The sequence below is a fragment of the Vigna angularis genome, chromosome 11, assembly GCF_016808095.1.
Source record: "Vigna angularis cultivar LongXiaoDou No.4 chromosome 11, ASM1680809v1, whole genome shotgun sequence".
Classification (NCBI taxonomy): Eukaryota; Viridiplantae; Streptophyta; class Magnoliopsida; order Fabales; family Fabaceae; genus Vigna; species Vigna angularis.
In genome coordinates this window covers 22,296,425-22,315,836 of record NC_068980.1, presented here as the reverse complement: position 1 = coordinate 22,315,836, position 19,412 = coordinate 22,296,425, and the positions used below count along the sequence as shown (strand labels likewise).

Genomic DNA, 19,412 nt, shown 5'->3' with positions numbered 1-19,412 from the left:
TGATGTATTTGATCCAGCTTTTCTCTACATCGATAGTCACTCCTTGTGCTTCCCCTAATACCCTTCTAGCTTCCTGTGGGCCGTCTGAGCTAGAACCATATCACCAAACAACACCTCCTCCACATTAAACATCCATTTAACTTCCATTGAATCCGCTGCCAAACTTGCATATCTCATTAGCTTCCATTCTCACTGATTCACGGCTTAAGCTCCCAAGACCTAATCTATCAAATAGTAACACTTTCAACGTGTGAAGTTGAGTATGTAGCAACACTATGTGTGTGTGTCATGCATTATGATTTAAAAATATGCTAAGCAAGTCAGAGCTGAAACAGAAAGATGAGACTATGATACAATTTGGTAACAAGTGTGTAATTGAGTTGACAAACCCAACCAATCATAAAAAGAGCAAGCATATTGATATTTGTTTTCACTTCATCCAACGGGAAAGAAGGCAATGTGAAGCTAGTGGACGTGGGAAGCTGGGATCAAGTTGCACAAAATTTTACAAAGTCATTCTCATATGTGTTATTCAATGATTATAAAAAATTAATCAAAATAAACGATGAAAAGAAAATTAAATTTACGGAAAGAATTTCATTGAATAAACTTAAATAGGTATTGAAGTATTTTTGTTTTAGAGAGGAAAAGTCAAAGAGTTATCGTGTTCTTGATTTGTAATAATTAGCAAACTTTAAGGTTAGGGATTGGAAAGCGAAATTTCAGTCTATAAATTCACAATTGTATTATTTGATTAGTATGAATAGAAATTGATTCAAAATTATTCAGACAAAAAACTTGTCAACATAGTAAAGGGTTGTGACATTTTTTGTTAGAACATGATGGTAGTATTGTTCTCAAATCCTTCAAATTACAATGTTTAGAAATATAGTATATGATTATATATAATATTATGAGAATGTTACAGATGATTGGTACTACTTAGCTCAATTGAAATTTTGTAAAGTGTTATTTTAGAATTTTTTTTTTTGCTTAAAAAAGTCGAATTAATTAGGTCTAAATTGTATTACACGTTATTAACATATGTATAGCACGGTATTACACAGGGTGGCACCATATGCAAGTAGATGAGTAAGAGTGTAAATCCAAGACTTGATGCACACACAATGTCCTTGGGGAAAATGATTGAGGTTGGGCTTCAAATTTCAAATACGAAGAAGAGATTGCAAGTTCAAAATTAGTAGTTTTTTAGATCAGAATTAGTGACTAATGAAGTAATATTATAGTGGCTTTGATGATCTGAGTCAAACATGTGGTTATTTGTGATATGATGGGTGCGAAAATCCTGGAAGAAACCAAGTGTTCGTGAGATTGAGAATACGGTTTTCAATTCCAATGTCTCCAAAAGCTAAGTCAAGAAGCGGCGGTCTATACCTTTTTATTGGATTTTTGTTTACTATAGATAGCGGCAAAGCAGGGACATATGAGCTACTGTGTAAACCTTCTTCCTACTTATTTTTGGTAGCTGTAGATTCATTATATTATTATTTTTTCTGAATTATGACATTGCTGCATTGCAATCAACAAGTACATAAGTTTCTCTTGTATTGAGGATGTAACCATCAACTTGTGTCCATGTGATTTTCAAGAAAATAAACTTTCTTAGTAATATGGTTTCTATAAGACATTAATTGGGTTGAAAGATAAGACCAATTTAAATATATAAGTTAGTGTAAATCTTATCTTACCAACCAGTTTGATAGGATTAAGTTAGATTTAAAGTTTACTAGTATAAAAACTATAATTTAGAAAAAGTATTGTTTGACACTTCTTTTGAATTTATGTACACTTTAGAATTGGTTTTATATTAAAATATTATATATAATATAATAAAAATCATTATAAACAAAATATTACAATAAAATAATATTATATGAAGTTTAAGAGAAAATTAAATGTGAAAGTAATATCACCTATAATTCGATACTAAAATATTAAGTAGATTATAGTTTTCCTTTTCAGGATTCTCTTTCTGTGCTTATCTATATTGCAGATGGCTTCTACACTCTTTGCACAAAGTTTGACTACCTATTACCAGTCATAATCATCTTTGTTTATAAAAAACATGATTAGTTTTTAAGCACGTATATATATAGTCATTCTACTCATGTACTAAGTATTGTTAATAGTTTTTGTTCGCAATAATGTCATGATGTAATATTAATCATGATGTAGAAGTAAAATTCAACCTCTTTATTATATATTAACCATCTTAATCTATCTAGGCATAATTCAACCAGTCAATTCATCCCAGTTGTGAAAACAAAAATGAATGGATTGGTGTGTTTGAATCATCATTTTTTTTTCTTAATGAATATATATTATTAAAGAATCATCTAATATATTTTAATAATTATGAAGCATCTAAATCCAAATTCTAAACTTCGTAGGCCTAAGCATAGATTTTTAAGCTGCAAGTTCTGAATTTTTTCCGTGTTTGGATGTAAAAATGTGTGTAATTTATATTGAATTTCATTTTATAAGAGATTAAATATGTTTAGTCTTTAAACTTATAAAATTAAAATTTATGTCTTACAAACTTAAAAATTTTTCGAGTTTGTTAAATAACATCTTATAAATGATATTGAAGTAGAGACACGTGAAAGAGTTTAAACAACTTAAATGTATGTCCGAAATACATTCGACACAAAAAAAAAATTAATTTAATTGGATGAAAAATTAAGTTAATTGAAATAAAAAGGTATCAAAGTTTAAAACAAAGAGGAATTGTAATTTTACATTATATTTAATAAATTAAAAACATATTTATCTTTCTTATATAAAAAAATTAGATAGATGAATTAGATATCCACGAAAATAGAAGTACAATTTGTTATATTAATTAGATTTTGTAATAGATGATTGACAAACAACATATTGTGGTTTCTTAACCTATTCATAATTAGGTCAAAATTGATCTAATCCACACCTGCATTCACTAATTCAGCAATAATCATTCAAATTCAAACCAGGTAGCCATTACTGAGTTCACAGCAAAAACTAGTTATGTGATCTTGAACTCCATTATCCAGAGCTACAGCATGACATAGGATTCCCATACCCGTTGATGAAGCCAAAAATATTAATGTTACATGCAGTGTTCGTAAAGGTAACGGCACCAGCACTAGGAAGCAAGATGCATGTGTGTAGATAGTATAATATTTACAATTAAGAAGCAATTAAGAAGGAAAATTGTTATAAATGGTTGAACACAGATCGGAAGCCATAGGAACAGTGAAGGGGTTTAAAGAGGGTAAGTGTTATTTTGATTTGGCTCATTCATTACACTTCGTCTGCGTGGTTGACCAGGTATCTGTGTAGCTGAGAGTGTGACTTTTTTTCATGTGCAATATTGAAGGTTGCGTGGGAATCCCTTTGGTGAATTTTGTGACTGTGAAACAAAGCCTTCCAGATCCCGGTTTTGCACCTATTTTCTTATCACCTTTTATGTCACCGAGACCTAGAATTCTGTATTCTATGTTGGATCAGCACGTGTATAAGCCACGGACTTTCAGGAATTTTGCTTTCTCTTTTATATATGTATATATATATATATATATATATATACACACACACCCTTTTGTTTTTCAAATTCCTTTAATAATTCTTCTCATAAGCTTGTTCAAATAATACAATGATAAACCCTATTCCATGCCTGTGACCCCACACAAGAATTTCAGAAATAAAAAACTTCAGCAATCTCATCTTGTCTCGAAGAGAAATTTCACAGAATAACTTGAACATACTTGCAGTATTCTGATTATGGTTGAACTAAGAGTTTTGGTACACTACAAAGTGATTTTGCATTAATATATGTCAATGAAATTAGAAGAAGTATGAAAATTCCACATGACCCACTTTGAAGATATTGTGAATAAGTGGTTCACAGGACCAAGGATTTGTCTCTATATGTTATAAAAAATGATGACATTTGTTTGTATAGAGAGAATTTTGATGCATTTCACCACATATTTTCTGCTTCATTTCGGATTCATATACATATGCTAAACAAACTGTGTTGTTAATGGTTAACGTGATGTGTGTAATAGTTAGATGCTGTCAGCATGTATGACAAAAGGCAATACACATTGGATCAGAAATTTGAAGACAAAGGTGTGGTCAAGAACATGTTGTCTTGTCCTTGTATTATGTACTAGCAAACAAATGTGGTCTCACGTAACCACCAAAGTTTGCCATCTTTCTCAATGGAACATGATAATTTAAATATATATTGTATGACAGAGCCAGAAAATAAGCAAATGTAGAAGTTAAAATAGCAATAATTAGGACAAAATATTATGGCAAGAAAATCCATGGAAGTTGTAGGGCTTAAATGGTCATTTTCGTTTAGCTTGCTTTAGCTTAATTAACTCTTGTTTTTATTACCACCTAGGATCCAGAATACTGATGCACCATCCATAGGTAGCCATTGCTGCATCCCAATAACCCAAAAGATTTAAATTGCCATTAATTAATTAATCAATCAATTAACTAATATTGCGTATGCTCATAATAACGACTATCTGTACAAATTGCATGACTTAGAACTCCTAAGTTTGATACTTTACACTGAATTTGAGGCAAATTCTTCACTTTTATGGACATGATTCAAGGATAGCCACTGGATCCTCATCCTTTGATTAGTTCACTGCAGCTTTACAAACTAATTACAATCATAATTAAGTAACTTTATTTTTTATATACTATTAAGTATTTCTTAATCATATCCTTAACCGAACGTATATTAGATTACTATGTCAATTTTTATTTAGTCTATCCTTATTTAGTCAGTAAAATATCACACAAAATACTTATTTATAATTGTTTATGATTAATTATAATAATTCAGAAAGTAACTTGTATTTGGATTAATGTTTTGTTCATTAATTACTATTTTTATTGCTTGTTGATGTTATAGATTGACTTGAATGTTTTGAGTGTTTTTTTGAAAAACGGTTACCCACAAAAAGATGAATATTTTGGAGATTGAAGATTGTAGATTTTAAAGGTTTGAAGTGTTCTTAAAATCTTGACAGAATAGATATTTGATATATATATATATATATATATATATATATATATATATATATATATATATATATATATATATATATATATATATATATATATATATATATATATATATATATATATATATATATATATATATATATATATATATATATATATATACACACATGTGTGTGTGTGTGTATAGATAGATAGACATAGATAAACATAAACTGGCTTGGTAACCAGCCGAAAAAGATGCACACGATCATTTTGAATCATGATATTGAAAAATAATAGCATTTCTTTATAACAATAAAATGCCAAACTATAGTCTTGTAAGAATAACTATTATATCATTTAATAACATTAAGGTGCATGTATTAGGAATATTGGAATGAGCAGAAAATGCCCTCTATCTGCATCATTCTTCTTTGACTTTGACTAGTCCGCGTGATTGAATTTGAAGACAAATTCATTTTCATCTTGTAATTAAATGCACCCAAAAGATATATAAAACAAAATACTTGTGTTTTACATTTGCACCATATAATATATATATATATATATATATATATATATACACACACAATAAGAGAGTGAGGAAAAAACCAAAGAAGTTACTGTCATTAGATATAGTAATTGATAGTTAAGAAGATTTTCTTCATTGTAATGAGGCGAAACTTGGGAGAAGGTCTCCCATTCAACGAACATTTACCAAAAGCCTATTTTTGTATATTATTCTTACCCATACAATGCAATGCATATATCTGCATATTGAAAACAAAATAAATTACCCATTTGATAGTTTATAACATAACAAGAGGCTTCAAGAACAAGCTCTATAGCCTTCTAGCATTTTATTTATGTAACTTTCTGATATCATCATATCATCATAACACAGCTAGCTCAATGTATACCACTTAATAATTTAATCTTCATTTTGCTTATGCTAAATATTTATAAATGAATAAAATATATTTTTTATATATTTCTGTGCCCATTCTTGGTTGTCAGGCCTTATTTGTGAAGCTAGCATTTGCATTGATCTTATCATCTTTCTCTCTCTCCCTCTCTCTCTCTCTCTCTCATTCTCTCTTAAAACCCACGTCCGTGCCCTTGAAGCTAAGAAACAGTGCAACCAAAGACTCCTCCAAGCTGTCTGGTTTCCTGAGTAGTTCTTTGTCTGCTTTCCTTTGTCCTTTGAGAGGGTTTCATCTTGCGTACCACAAAAGGTTTGTATGCTTCTTTTCTGTTTCTTTTGGCATCACTATTCCTTGTGTGTCATGAAACCTTTAGCTTTATTAATTAGCTGTTTTTCCTTTTGTTCGTTTTCTCAGGTCATCTTTTGTTTGTGCCTTTGTTGCATAATTTCAGAAACCCTCTTTCGATCTTTTATCAGTGCTTGATTATACCTCTTGACCCTTGCTTAATTCACAAACGTTTCTTTCAGACATCTAGCTCTCGTTTTAGTTAGGTTAGTTTGAAAACATTTTTGCTTGTGTGTTTCAAAATGAAAATTTTCAGAGAGAAGCAACGAGTTGGGTCTTCACTGGTTCCTTTAATGTCATTCCACTTAGTTATCAGTTAAAGGAGTTATGTTAAATTGAGAGTTAATATTGTTTTTGAGATATATAATTGCATACAAAACAATATCCAGAAGGTTTATTCCATTTTCCTTCTTTTTCTCTTTTTCTCTTTTTCTCTTTTTCATTTTCTTCTTGGAAATATGCCTAATCCTTTCCATGCACGTAACCCGATGTCAGTTAATTCTTTTCTGTTAATTTTTCAAACGAATCAATGAATATTAGCATACACGTTCCTATCTTACTGCTGTTTCTAAGGAACTGTGTTCTAGCTAATGTATACACACATGGTGATATGGCTACAGGGAACGAAGCATGGACAGAAAAGAGTTGTTTTTTGTTACTGTTCTCATAATCTCTAAGCAGTTCAACATCATGGAATATGTAAAAGGTCTAGATATTCTAAAATTGAAATTTCTCAATAATCAGAGACATACATGGTCAGAAAAGTTAACTAGCTTTTCTTATAGATTCTTCTTAGGGTTTATACTCAGATTTAAATTCCTCGTGTCAGGAAATGTCTCGTATATGCAATACACCCATTAGTTTCATTCTATATAGAAATTTTTCATCGGTATTATTATTATTCTACTTTGTCTTTGGTTTTGATCTAAAGAACTACCTAGGGTTGTAGCTAAACAGTGATCTTGGACAATATTATATAATTTTTTGAGTTCCTTCCTCTAAATTTTATTTATTTTTTCAATTTATATTCATAAAGTACCTTTTTGACAATGAAGACGAAGAACTTACGTGATCTCGAGATTATCATTCTTTGGCCATCATTTTTAAATTTCTACATCATGGACTACTGGTAGTTCCTACCTTCTTGAGATTTTGTTTTTTTTGTTTTTGAGAATAAACAGTTTCATCTATTCCTTTATCAGCCACGTACCCCTTATTCAACAAATGTGTGTAATTTTATATCATATTTAATTGTTTATCTTCTTAATACAAAGTGTTCTTTCTCTTTTTCTTTTGCAGTTAGCAGAGTCAAAACCCTGCAGACAGTACAAAATGATGCCAAGCAATGGACAGTTAACAGTTCCTCCTGGCTTCAGGTTCCACCCTACCGATGAAGAGCTTCTCTACTATTACCTGAGGAAGAAAGTTTCTTATGAAGCCATTGACCTTGATGTCATAAGAGAAGTGGATCTCAACAAACTTGAGCCTTGGGACCTCAAAGGTACACAGCATATATATATATATACTTCATGACACATCATGTATATGATTGATGCAACCAATTCAAGGGATATATAGCTGATCTATACTTTATAAATAATATTCTTAAATTAGTTCAGATGAAACCATTCATATATCCTTGTCTTTGTACTGTTATTCTATCTAGGGTTTTATTGTATCGTGGCAAGTAGACAAAAGAACTTTTGAACTATGAAATTTATAGTACTTTTTGAGTTTTTGTAACATGAACTAGGTAACATATAGATGTTTCTTTGCATGCAGACAAATGTAGGATTGGGTCAGGGCCTCAGAATGAGTGGTACTTCTTCAGCCACAAGGATAAGAAATACCCAACAGGAACAAGAACAAATCGAGCAACTACAGCAGGTTTTTGGAAAGCAACTGGAAGAGACAAATCCATATACCACACTAATTCCAAGAGGATTGGCATGAGGAAAACCCTAGTTTTCTACACTGGTCGTGCTCCTCACGGCCAGAAGACTGATTGGATCATGCATGAGTATCGCCTTGATGAAGATGATGCGGATGTTCAGGTGAGAAAACTACACATTATGATAAGAAACTGCAATCGGTGTTTTATATATGAAAGATTATTTCATAACCATGATAAATAACAGTTTATAAGAAGGCCGTGAAGAACTTTTACAGACGAGAAGAAGCTTTTCTAAGAACTCTTTCAAACATCCTTAAGTTATTGATTTGAAACAAATTCCAACGAATGAAACTGTCGAAAATATTTGTGAAGGAGAAGACATACTTCAAATAACGAGATCTATGGATCCAACTTACTTTCCAGATATAATGACAAAGTTGTGATGTATTTCTAGCAGGAAGATGGATGGGTGGTATGCAGGGTTTTCAAAAAGAAAAACCAAAATCGAGGTTTCCAGCAAGAAATTGAAGAAGAAGAGAACTTAACCCACATGAGAACAAGTGGTCCTTGTCATGTTCTGGAGCCAAAACATCATATGCAAGGAGGATTATATGACTACAACTTTGATGGCACAATGCAGCTTCCACAGTTGTTCAGTCCAGAATCAGCTGCTGCACCAAGCAGTAGTTGCTTGGGCACATCCATGAATGCCATGGACATCCTTGAGTGCTCTCAAAACTTGTTGAGGCTCACCACTAGTGGCTGTGGACTGAATCTTATGCAACAACAGGGAGAGAGATTCAGTGGTGATTGGTCATTCTTGGACAAGCTACTAGCATCTCACCATGCCATGGATCATCAGCATCATCCACAAAGCAAATGTAACCCTCCCACTCACCAAGCTGCAACTTCTGTTGCCACTTCAGCTCAGAAATTCCCATTCCATTATCTTGGCTGTGACACCCATGATATCATGAAATTTTCCAAGTAGGGTATTTCATTTCATTCATATTGTCATACTTAATGTGATGAGGTAAGAAATATTTGGTTCCTAAGTATGTGTAATATGTATCATCTTGTTAGATACTCATTGAGATTCCACTCATTAATTTAGTTATTTCTTGAGTATAAATTATATATATCTCTATCTATATATGATCTTCTCTACGATAATTAGATTTCAAGGTTTTTTCTGTCAATATAATTTAAATATTTTTAACCAAAAATTAAACTCGACTCTAAGTTTTTTCCTTTTAAATCAGTAATATTTTACCACTTTAAACTTGGATTATGAATTTTTTTTTAGATTTTATAAATTTAGGGGAACGTGGTTTATTTAAGTGTTTAATTATTTGTTATAAGAACAAAAACTAAATACCTTTACAATTATTAAAATTTCATCGTTTTTATTAAAAATATATGACTAAAACTTAACCATTTTTGTTATTTCATAAACAAGTTTCAACATAAAACTAAAGGAACCAAAGGAAATAGTAAATATTGATTAAAATGACTTGATGGAAGGTGTAATGGTGGTAATAATGCATATAAATTCAAGACAATTTAAAAGGAAAATATGAAAGAATTAAAAAAATGTAAATTGCATAATTATGAATGATCAAAATCAATAAAATGATTTGGAAATCAAATTTAAAGAAAAGTAAATCTATTCGCTTTACTCTCTCTCTCTCTCTTCTCTCTATTTCATAAATCTAACATGTATAAAGGGAGATTAGTCATAGTGTTTATAGGATTTAAGACTTTGGGATGCATAATAGGATACACTCTTTAACCATCCATGCAATAACTTGTATTTTGTACATGGGTTATGATTTCTCAAGTGCCCTTTATATTTATATCACTCTTTTTTGTCGATAAAAAAAAAAAACAAATCTGAGAGAGAGAGAAAATTCTTGCTTAGTGAGAGAGAACCTTACATATTGTGTAAAGAACAAAAAAATAAAAGATATTGAATGTGAAGACATTTACATTAGTATTTGTTATATTTAAATTTAATTTTAGATTAAGACTTACCATCCATATTCTAATTTTAGAGACACAAATTGTAAGATTAGTATGGACTATGTTTAGGTAAACTTAAATAAATACTAAAAACATTTTATTATATTTGGTTAGATTAATTTTAATAAAAATAAATACTAAAAATAAATAAAAATAATGTCTATTTAGATAATACTAATTTAAATAAATATAAATATTGAAAATGAATAAAACTATCATTAACTACATCAATTTGAACAAATATTAAAAACAAATTAGACTAACATAAAATAAAGGTAAATATTAAAATTAAATAAAATTAATGTTAATTATAGTGATGTTGTGTTTAATAAATATTAAAAACACATCATTTGAACATTAATAATATCGATGTTAATTGAAATAAATGGTAAAAATAAATTAATCCAATATAAATTAAATGGATACTAACTTATATAAATAAAATTATTATGAGTTAACTCGACACTAACTTTAATATATTCAATTTTATTATTATTTTAATTCTAGTTTTAAGTTAGAGTTGTCTGAACCTAATTTATACTTGCTCCCGTTTTCATGTAAGTGAAAATAATTTGACAAATATTTTAATATTGTCATAGTGATGGAAAATTAATTTATTATATACGTTATAAAATTTTGGCGACGAACTATTAGTGACAAAAACAATTAAAGATATTTCACACAAGTGGAAACAATACCTTTTGTGCATTTGAAAATAGTAATTAAAATGTGGAACTTTAGTTGCCTCACATTAGTAGATTTATTGTTTTACTTAAAATTTTGCAATTGATTTAGTTGAGAAATACACATACATACATATGTTATTATTATCTAGTTGTGAAAAGTTATTACCTATGAGGGAAACAAAAATAGTAAGTCTTTTTTTTAACAGAAAAAAAAATATTATTAGTTGTTTATATATAACCAATGTAGGAAGTTATTATTTTGAATTTTTAAAAAAAGATACATGACATGTGTTTGTGAACTAACCAATATAATATAATATGTCATGTTTCTACATTAGTGATATTTACATCACATCCATAAAAGAAGCATAATATAAAAAATAATCAATTTAAGAATATCTTATTCTACTAGTTTGAGCATAATTAAGGTTTAGGTATCTTTATTATAACAACTAGGTAATTTTGTATTTTGGTTACCACCTCCTTTTCTTTGGATGAAGTGTAATATATAGATGGTGTTAATAAGGAAGCAACTTGTCTTGCTACTTGTATGGGCACCTTTTGTAATAAATTAGCTACTTTTGCAAGTTGTTTTTTTTTTTTTTGTTTTTTGGATGTTCAAACAACTCTTTATGCTCAAAATTAACACAAAAAATAAAAAAGATTTAAAAGAAACTTTAGTATGGTATAATGAAGGGTTAAGGGGATAATGTTATAATACTATGGAACCTGAATTTCTGTTTTAATTTACTGCTAATGCTACTTTGAATATTCACTGTATATAATCATATAAATACAAATTTTTAGTTACTGATAAAAGCTACTTGTAGCTATAAGTTTTTTGTGCTTTAATAAGCAGAATATAGCTTTTCATATCGAAAGTTGACAGAGTGTTGAAAAAAAGACAAAAAAAGAAGAAAAAATAAAAATAAAAATTATGATGCAGAAAATAACATATTGTACTGGATTTTGTGCTTATCTAATTGGAGAAATATGCACAGGTTTTAAGCACGCCATGAAAACACCATATATAATCGTACAATGAAGACGCGACGTTCATCAAATTGGGTGAGTCAGCGAGAACATTTTTCAAAGATATAATAAATTTTAGAGAAAAAAACAAAATTGAAATGATTTGTACCACTCCTTTTCTGAATCCAATCTATTTGGTCCTAGCTAGTAGTGGCTCTTAGAGCTTTTGATTTTCTTCAGAAGAGTTAAGTGCCTTGTAAAGTACATATGGTGGCTTCCTGTTCTACCATACTTACATTTATATCCATTCAAACCTCTCCATCAACATCTTTATAAATAACAAAACGTGTAATACCAGAATATCTCAAGATCATTATCGTCTATTATATATTTCTCATTTCAATATATCACTAATCTTGTAACATTAATTGATATAATTTTGTATAAATATAAAATATAATGTTGTTCCCGTTAGAATGATATCCGCGTAGAGATAAAATCTACGATGGATGATTGGTATCCATGAATATTTACTATTTACGAATTTAAGATAGTAAATATTTTAATATTCACTTATAAACGGGTCGGATGTATGTATTATATTACTTGATTCGTGGATATTGGTTATCTGTAAAAAATAAAAGTAATAATTTATATTTATATTTTATTTAAATAAATTTAATTTAAATTAAAATTAATTTATATTTTTTAGATTAAATTTAATTAAAATTAAATTTTAGTTTATATTTTATTTCATTTATATTAAATTTTATATATCTTTTTGTAATTATATTTTAAAAATATATAAAATATTTTCTTTTTAATATTTGAGTGTATTCACTGTTGTCTGCATATTTTAAAATATTCATAGATTTTTTTGAAATAAATATCCGCGTGGGTAACAAAGGGATTGATGATAGAGTTTTAATTTTCAGGTCGGGTTGTGGGTAGACGTTATCCATACCTGACTCGACATATTGTCATTCCTAGTTACGATTATCACATCTTAAAATTTGAAGACAAATATACTTTAAATTCATATATACTTTAAATTCACTTTTCTTCAATTATTTAAGATGTAAGAACCAAACACTAATAAAAACTCCAATCTTCAAAATTTTGTATATGATTATTTATTTTAACGATCTTATCCTAAAATAATTTAAGTTGAAACAAAAACATTTGTATTAGATGGTTAATTATTATTTGTGATTCTTATAGTTTGTGGTCTAGCTAATTATTGGTATTGATCGTTAGAAACTAAGAAAATATAAGGGCAAAATAATTTTTTTTAAGATAAAATATGCATAACCTTTTCTTTTAAATCAAAAATGTCTACGGCAAAGTTGCTTAGGTCTCACGGAATATGAGGTATTGATTGGAGGGTAGGTTCAGGTTCTTCCACTAATAAAAATTAATAGCTGTATTTGTTGATAAAACAAATAATTCTTTTGATTACCTTTGGTTTTATGACAGTTTTATATTGTAATACAATATAATTAAATTGTCTATTTTTACACTGATTAATAACATTAATTAAGTTTATTTAATCTTTTTAAATTAACAGTACAAAAAAAAAACTTTATCATCATCCTTAATTATATTTACTAAAATTTGTTGAAGATGATACTTGGATTTAACATATACTTTTAAAATGATAATATTAAATATAATTAGAAAATTTCTTATATTAAAATTTCATTAACATTTTACATTTTTTCCCTATATTTTATTTGAAAGCCATATTTAATTAACATAATTAATAACAATTTCTTAGCTGGCATGGGACCATTGCTTACGAAACTTTTAACTGAGATTTTTCTTTTATTTATAAGGAAAAGAATGTGTCAATGAATAAATAACAATTGAAGAAATGTAGAAAAGAAAGCAAATTGACGGGCATAAACTATATTATATGACCATTCATTTTGTAAAAAAAAAAAAAAAACTTTTAATTACGACCACTAATAGTGATAGTGTTCAAATTTGCATCTTCTTTCATGTTCTTTTATAATAGGAAATATTCTCTAATTTCATCGATCATAAATGTCTTAAGATTCATTTTTTTAGTATGATCTTCTTTTACAATCATTTAAAGCTTTGTTAAGAAAACTGAGCACAAATACTAAAACAAGAAATAAGTTGTACATTTATATTCCTTTAATTTCAACAAAATTACATAATAAAACATTAAATCATACAACTTTTACTAGATATTACACTATTAGTAAATTTACATAGAAAATAATTGTATTGATCAACCTTTAAATATTAATTTTCATTGACTATTTTTTATCAAAACTTCATTGAAATTAATCCATAACTAAATTATTTATATTTTAGTATATTTTAAAAATATACTATACATCGATATTTTATATATTATACGATATAAATAATTCATATGAAAATAACTTTTTATATATATTTGTGTACAAAAGATAAATTCTATGGATAAATTATAAGAATCATTATTCAATAAAAGAGAAGTATTGCCGGATGTAATTTAATGAAAAATAATCGGTTTCTTCAATCTATATTTTTATATTTTGACACGTATTAACTTTAACATATATTTGTTGGAACAAGACTGTGTAGAAAGAGTAGATTTAATGATCATAAGAACCTTACTGTTTCACGCAACAATCACTGGGTCTTACCATGCTAATCGATTTTATTAGCCAATTAAGAACAAACATGTTATGCCTCGTTCCCAAAAGGTAAAATTGGATGATTCTTCAAAGGTTACCCAATCGTGTTGTAAATCTAAGAAAGACTTAAATACTATGTTAAGAAGTTGATTTTAAGATTAATTCAACTCATAAAACTAGCTTTTAAGGTGAGATTTATATTCATTTATATATTATAAATTTAGTCGTCTCATTTCTAATTAATGTGGGACTTTCAATACACATTCTTCACGTCGAGGTATATAGATCTCCTACATGAGATTAAACAGTAATAGGTGACCCGATAACAATATGATAGTAGGTAAAATAATATACAAAGTAAACAATAAATATCATCAAGTTAAGCTTTAACTAGACTCTAATATCATAATAAAATGACAATTGAAGAGTTGAAAGAATAGTTATCCATGATAGGAACCCACATAGGATACTATGTACATCAAAAACTAATCCAAGGTAATAAAAATTGATTTAAACAAATTGACAATATCAGGGTTAAAAATAAAGTAATACTACAAGAAAATCTTTGAATGATGACCAATTTTAATGATAAAAAATAATTAATCATTATAATGACTCACTTAGATACCAATTTATAAACTAAAAATTATTGGTAACTAAAATAATTTCAAAAAATTGTAATTGGTTTCTAAATTGGTAAATAAAATAGTTTTTGTACTGATAGGTCCTCCCGGCATAAGACACGCCCGCCCAGTAATCCGGACGTCCGACAAATAGTCTAGGGCCGTCCGTCCTTAGAAACCGGACGACCGTCCAAGGACGTCCGCCCAGGAATCAGGACCGAACGAACGGCCAACCATCTGAGAGGTGGACGTCCGCCCAAGGTTGACATGTCCGCCCAAAGTGGAGCGTCCGCCCAGTGTGGAGCGTCCGCCCAGTGTGGAGCGTCCGCCCAGTGTGGAGCGTCCGCCCAAAGTGGAGTGTCCGCCCAAAGTGGAGCGTCCGCCCAGTGTGGAGCGTCCTCCAGTGTGGAGCGTCCGTCAGTGTGGAGCGTCCGCCCAAGAAGTAGCACGTCCGCCGCCCAAAGAGAGGACATCCGCCCAGAGTAGGACGAACGCCCAGAGGACGAAGTTCGCCCAAGGAATTGACGTCCGCCCAAGAGCTGGACGCCCACCTAGGGTAACATCCCTGACCGACCATCATTCCCAACCTACGCACTTCGCTGATTACACGGTTAATTCTAATGACACATTAAGTCCTTAATAAAGATTAAGGTATTATTGGGCCGTTTGAGGGCCCCCAAAAGGTAAAAGCCCATTACGATCAGTATAAATAAAGGTCTCAGGTATGATTTCTGGACAGATTGCTTAGAACGCAACACATGCATGCATCATTCAACGCCTTGTCATATTACTGACTTGAGCGTCGGAGTGCCTTTAGCAGGTACCCGGCACCTCCCCACTGGGAGGGTGGAGCAGCGCTAAGGAGGGGAAGGACGCCCGCCCAGCTTGGAGCTGACAGCAAAGGATCATCCGCCAGCTGGGAAGGACGCCCGTCCAGCTTGTTGCAGAGAGCGAGCGTCCGGATTGGAGAACGTCCGCCCGGTTTGGAGCATAGAGCGATCGTCCATCTAGGTGCCGCCCGCCAGTAAAGCTTGCTTCGGTTCGTGATCACTCATCCTCCCGGCCCCAGCATTCGCCATCAGTCGCCCGTCTTCTCATCCGCCCGGCAGTGCAGCTTGCGTCGGTTCGTGGGATTCCGCAATGTCCGCCCGGTTCGTGCGTTTTCGTTGTCCGCTTGCCCGTCTTCGAGTGATCGTTCGTCGTCCGCCGTCGGTCGTCCGCCCGTCTCCAGCATTCGTCGTCCGCCCGTCCGCCTTCAACAGCCCGGCTTCAGCATGCGTCGTACGCCCGTCCGCCTTCAACAGTAAGCTCGTGTGTTTTTGCAGGGTCCGCCCGGACACCGCCGAAACATTTGGCGCCCACCGTGGGGCCGTGTGACTTTGGTTACCCAAAGATGACCGCGAGAAATGAGCACGGACAAACCCCTCACCAGTACCTCATAGCCGCACGACATATGTCCCCGGCCATTCGGCCTCGCCATATTTAAGAACGTTCGGCCTCAGCATGTCCTCGGCCGTTCGACCTCCTCAAATTTAAGGACGCTCGGTCTAAGAATTGTTTCGGCCGTTCGGCCTCGTCATATTTCGGCCTCAGCCTATTTCGACATTCGGCCTCCACCTGATTAAGGGCGTTCGACCTCAGCACAGTCTCGGCCATTCGGCCTCAACATCCTCCCGGCCATATGGCCATAGCATATTTTCGGCCTTACAAGGTACGGACACATCTTTCGTTAAACTTGAAATTCGCTGCGTTCCCTTCATGGTGCAGATAACCGGCAACGATTGCGCCAAAGCGAAAGACCGTCCGCCCTACCAAACTCCAAGCTGGTGAAAAAGAGTGTTCCAACGAGAACAACTCTCAGCTTGGTTGGACGACGGAGCGAAAGACCGTCCGCCCTACCAAACTCCAAGCTGGTGAAAAAGAGTGTTCCAACAACAACAGCTCTCATCTTGGTTGGACGACGGAGCGAAAGACCGTCCGCCCTACCAAACTCCAAGCTGGTGAAAAAGAGTGTTCCAACGAGAAAAACTCTCAGCTTGGTTGGACGACGGAGCGAAAGACCGTCCGCCCCATTAAGACCAAGCTGGTGAAAAAGAGCGTTCCAAAGAGAACGACTCTCAGCTAGGTTGGGCAAAAGGACCGTCCACCCCAGTAAGACCAAGCTGGTGAAAAAGAGTGTTCCAACGAGAACAACTCTCAGCTTGGCCGGGCAAGAAAGCAAAGAGCCGGTCATCCGTAACTTAGCCAAATCTGGCATTCAACGATAAGCCGACCATCCGTAACTTAGCCAAATCTGGCATTCAACGATAAGCCGGCCATCCGTAACTTAGCCAAATCTGGCATTCAACGATAAGCCGGTCATCCGTAACTTAGCCAAATCTGGCATTCAGCAAAGAGCCGGCCATCCGTAACTTAGCCAAATCTGGCATTCAGCAAAGAGCCGGCCATCCGTAACTTAGCCAAATCTGGCATTCAGCAAAGAGCCGGCCATCCGTAACTTAGCCAAATCTAGCATTCAGCAAAGAGCCGGCCATCCGTAACTTAGCCAAATCTGGCATTCAGCAAAGAGCCGGCCATCCGTAACTTAGCCAAATCTGGCATTCAGCAAAGAGCCGGCCATCCGTAACTTAGCCAAATCTGGCATTCAACGATAAGCCGGCCATCCGTAACTTAGCCAAATCTGGCATTCAGCAAAGAGCCGGCCATCCGTAACTTAGCCAAATCTGGCATTCAACGATAAGCCGGCCATCCGTAACTTAGCCAAATCTGGCATTCAGCAAAGAGCCGGCCATCCGTAACTTAGCCAAATCTGGCATTCAACGATAAGCCGGCCATCCGTAACTTAGCCAAATCTGGCATTCAGCAAAGAGCCGGCCATCCGTAACTTAGCCAAATCTGGCATTCAGCAAAGAGCCGGTCATCCGTAACTTAGCCAAATCTGGCATTCAGCAATCAGCCGGCCGTCCGTAACTTAGCCGAATCTGGCATTTAACACTAATCTGAAGTAGGAGGACGTCAATCAGTCATCCGGCCATTTGTCCTCCAAGGTACGCAAAGACGACCACCACATGGACCCAACAATTCGGGGACCATCTAAAAAATCCCTTCGCACAATCAAATTATGCTTGGGCTTGGGGGGCTTATGTACCGATAAGTCCTCCCAGCACAGACCGAGCGAACGATTAACAAGGCCGCCCCCCAAAATGGCAATCAGGACCAAGGCCGAGCGCCCACCCTGGACGACTCGCATAACACAAGAACCGGACGTCTATCTAAAGTAGCACGTCCGCCCAAAGATCGAACGAGCGTCCAATCACTCAAAGGGACGTCCAAGACGGAACGCCCGTCCAGAGTGAGATGACCGCACCAAATAAACATTAGTCCGAGTTTGCATGGATCCAGCGGTTTTCCAAAAGTGACGCCCATCCGGGCACGGACAACCCCTTCGCACAATAAAATTATGCTCGGGCTTCGGGGGCTTATGTACTGATAGGTCCTCCCGGCATAAGACACGCCCGCCCAGTAATCCGGACGTCCGACAAATAGTCTAGGGCCGTCCGTCCTTAGAAACCGGACGACCGTCCAAGGACGTCCGCCCAGGAATCAGGACCGAACGAACGGCCAACCATCTGAGAGGTGGACGTCCGCCCAAGGTTGGCATGTCCGCCCAAAGTGGAGCGTCCGCCCAGTGTGGAGCGTCCGCCCAGTGTGGAGCGTCCGCCCAGTGTGGAGCGTCCGCCCAAAGTGGAGTGTCCGCCCAAAGTGGAGCGTCCGCCCAGTGTGGAGCGTCCTCCAGTGTGGAGCGTCCGCCAGTGTGGAGCGTCCGCCAAATGTGGAGCGTCCTCCAGTGTGGAGCGTCCGCTAGTGTGGAGCGTCCGCCAAATGTGGAGCGTCCGCCAGTGGAACATCCGCCCAATACGGAACGTCCGCCCGAGGAGTGGACGTCCGCCCAGTGTGGAGCGTCCGCCCAAGGAGTGGACGTTCGCCCAAGAGCTGGACGTCCGCCCAAGAAGTAGCACGTCCGCCGCCCAAAGAGAGGACATCCGCCCAGAGTAGGACGTCCGCCCAGAGGAGGACGTTCGCCCAAGGATGGGACGTCCGCCCAAGGAATTGACGTCCGCCCAAGAGCTGGACGCCCACCTAGGGTAACATCCCTGACCGACCATCATTCCCAACCTACGCACTTCGCTGATTACACGGTTAAATGCTAATGACACATTAAGTCCTTAATAAAGATTAAGGTATTATTGGGCCGTTTGAGG

General features: G+C 34.2%; 1 protein-coding gene across 3 annotated transcripts; it reads left to right on the top strand.

Moving 5' to 3' along the window:
- Positions 1 to 6,083: 6,083 nt before the first annotated feature.
- Positions 6,084 to 9,328, top strand: LOC108333682 (NAC domain-containing protein 76). Of its 3 annotated transcripts, none has more exons than XM_017569161.2 (4): positions 6,084 to 6,266; positions 7,602 to 7,803; positions 8,085 to 8,356; positions 8,654 to 9,328. In XM_017569161.2, exons 2-4 carry the CDS (start codon positions 7,635 to 7,637, stop codon positions 9,185 to 9,187), a joined length of 975 nt encoding a protein of 324 aa, XP_017424650.1. In that variant the 5' UTR covers positions 6,084 to 6,266; positions 7,602 to 7,634; the 3' UTR covers positions 9,188 to 9,328. The 3 variants fall into 3 exon arrangements, with proteins under 3 accessions (XP_017424650.1, XP_052726254.1, XP_052726255.1); XM_052870294.1 differs by having other exon boundaries at positions 6,118 to 6,266; positions 8,651 to 9,328; XM_052870295.1 differs by lacking the exon at positions 6,084 to 6,266 and adding an exon at positions 6,388 to 6,508 and having other exon boundaries at positions 8,651 to 9,328.
- The last annotated feature ends 10,084 nt before the right edge of the window (positions 9,329 to 19,412 follow it).